This window comes from Hippocampus comes, unplaced genomic scaffold (genome assembly GCF_001891065.2).
Source record: "Hippocampus comes isolate QL1 unplaced genomic scaffold, H_comes_QL1_v1.1 scaffold270, whole genome shotgun sequence".
Taxonomy (NCBI): domain Eukaryota; kingdom Metazoa; phylum Chordata; class Actinopteri; order Syngnathiformes; family Syngnathidae; genus Hippocampus; species Hippocampus comes.
This window is the reverse complement of record NW_017805631.1, coordinates 352596-360095: the sequence shown is the minus strand read 5'-3', so window position 1 is coordinate 360095 and position 7500 is coordinate 352596. Positions and strand designations below refer to the sequence as shown.

At 44.2% G+C, this 7500-nt stretch overlaps 1 protein-coding gene and 1 long non-coding RNA gene across 2 annotated transcripts in view; both read right to left on the bottom strand.

Moving 5' to 3' along the window:
• Positions 1 to 712, bottom strand: part of LOC109522833 (uncharacterized) — a 6651-nt gene extending 5939 nt beyond the window's left edge. The window contains exon 1 of the long non-coding RNA XR_002169631.1: positions 337 to 712. This is a non-coding gene — a long non-coding RNA (uncharacterized LOC109522833). The remainder of the gene's footprint in view (positions 1 to 336) is intronic.
• A 4232-nt stretch (positions 713 to 4944) lies between these two features.
• The window catches only part of fbxo38 (F-box protein 38), a 28448-nt gene continuing 25892 nt past the window's right edge, over positions 4945 to 7500 (bottom strand). Inside the window, exons 20-21 of the mRNA XM_019881644.1 lie at positions 6557 to 6670; positions 4945 to 6469 (exon numbers count right to left, since the gene is read on the bottom strand). Of these exons, the coding sequence (XP_019737203.1) occupies positions 6291 to 6469; positions 6557 to 6670 (293 nt within the window). The 3' untranslated portion in view covers positions 4945 to 6290. The remainder of the gene's footprint in view (positions 6470 to 6556; positions 6671 to 7500) is intronic.

Sequence of the window (7500 nt, the reverse complement as noted above, 5' to 3'; positions counted from 1 at the left end):
GGTTTGGTGCTGGCAGCGTTGGATCTTGTCATGCTGGAAGCTGGGTGCCTTATTTTGGTATGACAGTCCCAACTGAGCACTCTTATGTTTGTAAAGGTCAGGCAAAACCCCTTCGTGTCACAATCGGTTTATCATTTAGGCCGCCGTTTGCCCTTTCGTCCAACAACGCTGCATCGTCATGCTTCAAATAAAATTATTCTTGTTGTTATGTCAATAAGCAATCATTTTGGCAGGACTGCATTTATTGTGACCAAGTCAAATGCTAGGATGTTAATGCCGATTCCAAATAATTGGGTGGGGGAAAAAAAGAAGGGAACTGAGGTTCTCTTGTCGTACCTTGTTGGGAGAGGTCACGTCACGATCTCCGAGCGAAGGTCTTGGTCACAGATCTTGCCGTCTGCTTCCCTGAACGCTTCTCCAAAAAAAGTGATCAGCATCAGTGTGGGACCCCTCTGGCCTCTGCGTGTTGTCTTTATGAAGCAGATGGACTTCCAAGGCGCGCATTCCTCCATTACCTTGTATGGTCACTGGAGGGCGGGTCCTGCTCCAGAGAATGGCCCCTCCGCACATGACTGATGGTGGCGATGTCAGAAGACCCAAGAGCCTTCAACCGATGACCCGTGGAGTTCTGTCTGGGAGAAGACCGAAGACGACTGGGAGAAAAGGAAAGATGAAGAGGTTAATGGGAAAGGTGGGGGAGGGGGCGCCGGGGCCAGGGAAGAGTTAGGAGGAGGACTGGGAAGAGACTGGAGTTGAGAAACAGAGGATGTGAGAAGAAATGCGAGGAAGAAAAATATAAGAAAAGAAGGAGGAGTGAGTGGAGACTGGATAGGTTTCATTCAGTCAATGGGAAATAAGCGTTTGACATTTTTCATATTTCTTCTAAATTTGGGCTTTTTCTGCTCGGGCAGCTGAGTGGACAGCACACTCAAATAGCATGTGGAACTGATTACACTGAAAGGAAGGAGGAAGAGGCTCATTATTTAAGTATCAAAGTGCACGCACACACACACACACACACACACACACACACACACACACACACACACACACACACACACACACACATAGTGTTCAACAAGCATTTTAGCCTTTAAGAGTTCCCATCAGGAACACCATTAAAGTCATTGAACTTAAGATTTATTGACACTTTTGTATGTTGAAAGTTCATCAGCAAGTCAAATGAAATTGTAGAAAGATGATTCATATGTAACTTTTGAGACAGAGCTGGTCCATAGATTTCACTGGGGTGACTATATTATTACATACCTTCCAATGGCCCCGAAGTCTAGTTTTGAGGCATCGGGCATTTCACTGCTGAGCACTTGGCTCCTCATCGTCCGTTAGCATGTGGACGCAACTATGCTTTCATGACCTTTTGACAGCAGTCGTACGAATAATGGATACAAGTGTGAATGCAGGAATTTGTTTACACTGTCTGAGTCACGGCAGCATGGATAAAATAGTCCACCCCACATCATCATAAATGTGTCCCGTGTCTGTTCGTCAACTCCGTGAACCAGCAAATTGGTTTGCTAACTGACAAACAGTTGACCAAATTAATTACAACACCCCTTTTTTTTCATTTTTCCTCACACATTGGCCTTGGTGGAGGTATACACTCTACTAAGTGATATTATAGTTGTCGTTAAAAAATGTAATAGTGATTTAAATTACTAACGGTATAGTTACTGCACCTTCATTCATTTGATGGATTTCTCAGAAATTTGCTTGTTAAATCTGAACCTCTGAATCTCTTTGTAAACGCATTCACTGTGAACCACGCAAAACGCTAGACTAGCCTTGGCTCTATTTTCATTCATTCATTCATCTTCCGAACCGCTTAATCCTCACTAGGGTCACGGGGGGTGCTGGAGCCAATCCCAGCCGTCTTTGGGCAGTAGGCGGGGGACACCCTGAACCGGTTGCCAGCCAATCGCAGGGCACACAGAGACGAACAACCATGTGCACTCACACTCACACCTAGGGACAATTTAGTGTGTTTTCATGACTGGCATAAATCCGGCACAGTGCGTAGGCCCAAATTTCACAGATGAGTGCAGGCCAGGCGGATTTGCCAGTGGGAGGAATGCGCCGCTGCGGGAGTGGTTACAGCTGGTTCCATTCATAGCCAGTCAAAGCAGCTTTTTTCATTCCTTGCAGTGTTCTAGTCACACACAAGAGTCTCGACATCGCGGAAGCACATCTGCGCCATCAAGTGGGCACTTGCCTGTGCTCTGACCAAATTCTCAGAAATCATGTTGAACCATCTGCCGCAGTATATAGACACGGTCTGCGCAGGCATAAGTTTAGATGACACTCTACCATCAAATTGTCACTCTCCAAGGACGCACCCGCGTGTAGTGAAACAGTCTGTTGTAGCTTCAAAAGTGAGGAGAGTAGTGCCTTGAAATACAAATGGCTTCACTTTTTTGAACATTTTCAAACAAGCCGTCACTTGACAATTTTTATTTTTGTCTTGAGATAAGAGCTGGTGATTTCAGATACGAGTGTGGAACAAATTCATCTTGTATGTACATATTAGGCTTAAGGAACAGTAGCTGACCTCAAAGGCCTTTTTTTTTTTTTTTTAACTGCTTGATTTGTAGATTTCGAGTTTGTTTCCTTCGTTGGCTTCCCACTATTTTCTCCCGCTTATCACAGGTGAGGTCAAGCTTCTCACAGCCGGATGGAAGAACAAGCAATCATTCGCACTCAGGTTCAAACCTGTGGAAATTTCAGATTATTTCATTCTTCAAGCATACGTGTTATTTGTTTTTTTTTTGGAATGTGGGAGTAAGCCCGAGTACCCGAGCTGAGATTTAAAGACAGAAGCTCTTGGTTTGAGGCCAACCACACGCGCAAGCGATGACGATGTCATCTCAGCCAGAAGAAAGGCTATTGATGCTGAAAAGTTTTACCATTCATTTGAATTACAGCTTGGGTTTCACAACTTCCAATGGTCATGGAATGAGTTCGGCTCGCTCGTCGAAACAGTAGTCCACACAAAAAACATGTCATTTACCAGCTTTTTTTTCCTTTTTTTTCTTCACCCTTTCATGCACCCTGTAACCAGATAACATGATCAGCTGTCTGCTGTAGTAGCCGCTGTCCCTGAAAGGGTTAAAGAGTCCAATGAGTTTGTTTTGTGCAAGTGGAAGCAATAATGAAATATGATGATGATGATGATGAACAGCACATGAAGGTGAAAGGAGAACCGTGTTGGATGTTTGAGACAAGTGGAGATGAAGTGAGGAAGGAAGTCAAGTGGGAACACGCGTCTTCATGTGTGCGGAGAGAGAATGTTTCAAAAGACAAAGAGGGAGAATGTAAATGAGATGTCAAAACATACACAGGGGAAGAAATGAGATCCACGTTTTAAAATTCGGTTAAGGTGCGAAAAATGTAAAATCCTCCATCTTCTCATTCATCCCAGCTCAGCGCGACACGTGGAAGTCAAGGAGGGCCGACGTCGATGGATGAGCGAGCGAGAGCTGAACAAGCTCTTCTCTCCGTCTGCTGTCTTTTGTGTCTTAATAAGGTAATGTTTGGACATGCTTCACTGTTTACTGCGGTTTAACAGACTGGGCCATTACAGATGGCAGCCAACCGTGGACACACACATGTACACACACGCACACACACACACACACACACACACACACACACACACACACACACACACACACACGGTACACTCATGCCGTCACACACACAATGTGGTGTCCTCCCTCATATGGAAGAAGAAATTTAAGAACAAGGTAAACATGTTCTTTCTATTCATCTGCCGCAGATGACACCAAATCCTTTTAGTAAAACAAGATTAGGGTTGGTGATGTGGCCTACTGGTTGACTGGTTAGCACGTCAGAATCACAGGGCAGAGGTGCAGGGGTTGATCCCGGCTTCGGCCTTCCTGTGTGGAGTTTGCATGTTCTCCCAAGTGGCTGCGTGGAAATGTGGAAAGGTATATGAGACATTACTGAGTGTTGAGTCATTTTTATATGCAGTCATTAATTACGTAAAAGTAAATAAAAAAGGTAGGTCATCCACTACATGTTATTTATTTGACACATTGTTTTACTTTGGGCACATTGTGGCTTAGCATTTTGGTTTCAGAGAGCCAACTGGGACAGTCAACGGACTCACACAAGTTGGATATCGTTCATGAACTAAATGGACTGAAGTATCGGTACACCTGACCGCATCCAGAATTAAAAACGGAAGAAAATTCAGAGGTGGGTTACATCTTGGAACTTTTGACACCATGTCTGTAAAAGTTGATTGTGAAAATGTTTGAAGGGCTCTCAAGTTCTTTTACGCAAAATTCATTCCACCATTTCTGCTAGCTTGGTGCCCTGGCGAACAGTCGTGGTGGAAAATTGAGCCTCTATTTTTACTGAGTAGATGGCTTTTGGAGTAATCTCAAGCTTGCATCAACTTGTTTGTAAAAAAATGATTCCGTGCGAGATTTTGCAGGTCAGATTTGTCAAAACTGTGTCAAAATAAGGTGACTGTTTTGTGTCAAAGGAAATTCAAATGACAAGGCAGCGCTGTGGACAGTTTCACTCTGTTTACATGGAACGACAGCAGCAGACCAGTCTGCTACTCTCGAGTATGCGGATGTCTTTGTCTCCCAAATTGTCAAAGCAGGAAGCGCGGCGATCAGTGGCGTCCAACTTCGAACAACGTGTACAGGTGTCCCATCTCCGGCTTGCCAGAGGCCTCCGCTGCTCTGTAACTCGTCTGTCATTTTAGCTATTATTGGAGCAGAAGATGCGGTGGCCAAAATTCCATGCTCAGCATGCGCGGGCAGCGGAATCACGGCGACAACTGTTTTTTGCTGTGACGCAGTAACGTAAGGCAGTACTAAGTCTTCGTACCCGTTAAAAGTCTCAGGAACACGAAGCAAGTGTATTTTAACCTCGAGGCGAACGGATGCCATCTTTTTTTTAATGCATGTCCGGTTTTTATTACAGCTTTGCCACAATTTGTCTTGGAGCTCTTATTTTCCAAACGATGGGCTTTCGGCGATTGATTTTTTTGTCAGAGCAACTGCATTGTAATATATGTGACAAGAAAGAGAAAAGTTCATTTCCTGCTGTTTTATTTTCTTCATAATGTGAAATAGCTTTTTCTTATAAACATATAAACAGCATGGAGGAACATGACTATCTACAATGTCTGTACAATTCAACAAAAAAAATATATATATATCGCAAAACAAAAACAATGGGTGGGGATGGATTTTTCTTTCTCTGTCACTCTTCATCACAAGTTTTATTTGTTGACATTTATTAACCCCCAACCCACCAAAAAGCTAACCACCACTGACAAATTTCATACTGCAAATTGATCATGTCCGATTGGGTAGAAGCGGTGTGCAGGATGAGTTTCAACCCAACTTCACGTAAAAATGCCCTCCTGGCCCTGACGCCAACTCACTCGTGACTATCAAGGCGCTGAAAGTACCTCAGAAAAATTCAGGATGAGATGTGGGGAAACCCAAGGCCCTCACAGAAAAAAAAAAAAAAAAATCAGATCCAATTTTAATTCCAAACTTCTCCTTTGCAGATTTGGGTCTGAGCAACATTGAGGCACGAGGGACAGGCAACAGTTAAGTCATGAAGTGACTACATTCAAACTTTTAGCTGACTGTATGGATGCAGTGCACTTACATGCAGGAGTCTACAATTGTGTTCCTTTCTAGTGCATTGAACACTTTCAATGATCATTGTCAAGCCATTTAAAAGAAATGGAAACTTGGGTACCGATACTTCCAGAGTGGAAATGTGTCTGTATAGAGACCAAATATGACAATAGGAATCATCTACCGGTAGTCTTAAGAAACTTTCATTGGTTTCTGATATATGGTCAATCTCTAAAACAAAACAAAACAAAAAAAACTATGTAACATATCCAACCACATGGAAGCCATTACTATAATACTTGTATATGTATTTGTAAACTTCTCTTTTAGGTGTAATGGAATTCTGCGGCTCAAATTGGGGAGGGGGGCGTCATATGAAGCTTGAGCATGATCGAAAATACTCCGGAATGCTTCATGAACGCAAAAAGAAAGAAATAGGTCAGACAAAAGCTCTCATGATTTGGAGTCGTGTTCACAAAGTGCCTGTTTTTGCAGTGTGATTCTCTTTGGCCCCGCCCCACAGTCGCTTTCAAGCGTGCGCTGCAGGTCCAACTGACCCGCCTGGCATCTCGGACACCGACGCAACTGACGAGACGCCTCGGTGACCCAAATGAATACGAGTCTCACGACGCTCGGAATGTCCTAGATGTAGTCGTCGTCGACAGGTTCGCCCGGCGTATCGCAGTGATGGAGGAAGAGGACCACCACTCTCTGAAAAACTCCTCTTTTGCTCTGTCGCCGCTCCGAGATTTCCTCCCCGATGGTCTCCATGCAGATGTCGGCCGACAGCTGACCCTTCCGTCTCGGGGCGTAGATGGTGGCTAATGCACCGCAGGAGAGAGCAAAAGGCAGCAGCCGTTCAATCCCAAATTTGTCGTTGGGCTTCAAACAGGAGAGACGACACTCACTGCTTTCGTCGTCCTCAAAGTCATAGCGGGCGTAGTTGTTCGGGTCGGCTGCTCTCAGGGTCCTGAGCCAGGGGAAGTCTGTTATCATGCTGTAGGGGGCGCCATCCAACAGACCTGAGCACAGCGTGGAGGTGAGTTCAAGGCAGATAAAACATCGCAATATCTCGGCGCAATTTCAAGTTCCGCGCTGAAGCGACTGGCAGGTTACACTGTCTGTATCGTCATCTTCCCATCGAATTTCGACACCGCCGGTCGTCATCACTGTGACGTTTATAGGCTGGAGCCATACTCCGAAAGTCTGAAACGCGAGAGCAGAGGGGTCCGCAACCTGCGGCCCGTGGCCCTTTCATCCATCCATCTGCTGTGACTTCAGGAAAATTTGAAATGACTTCATTGACATCAAATTCTAAATTTGAAGATTTCTGTATTATAATTCCTCTGAGGACTATCGAGATCCTCTTGAGATAGTTTTGCAATTTGATATTCTGTCTTTTTTGGATCATGTGACTATTTCCAAAGGTGATTGTGTTTGGAGGTTGTCTGTTTTCTGGAATGAATACCCATAAAAAAAAAAAAATAATAATAACAATAAAAAAAGTCTCTCGCTTGCTTGCTCGCTTTTCCTCTCACTAGAAATTTTATCCCTTGCACACATTCCTGTACATTTCATACTTTGTGTTGTTGAAGCCGATTTTATGATCATTCACTAAGACTAAACTCAACGCATATTTGTCTATCGACCCACTCTCCTGATACTTTCAAAAAATGATTTTTTTTTAAACGTAGTCTGTAAACTATGTCGGTAGTACATCGCTTTAAAAATTGCCGCCACAAAGGCTTGTTGTGGGTCAGGTACTGTACCTCCTTTCCTTTTGTAAATGTTGGTCACATAGATGGCAATGGCGAGTGATGAAAAAAGCGGAAGGGGCGTGGCCTGGCCGGGG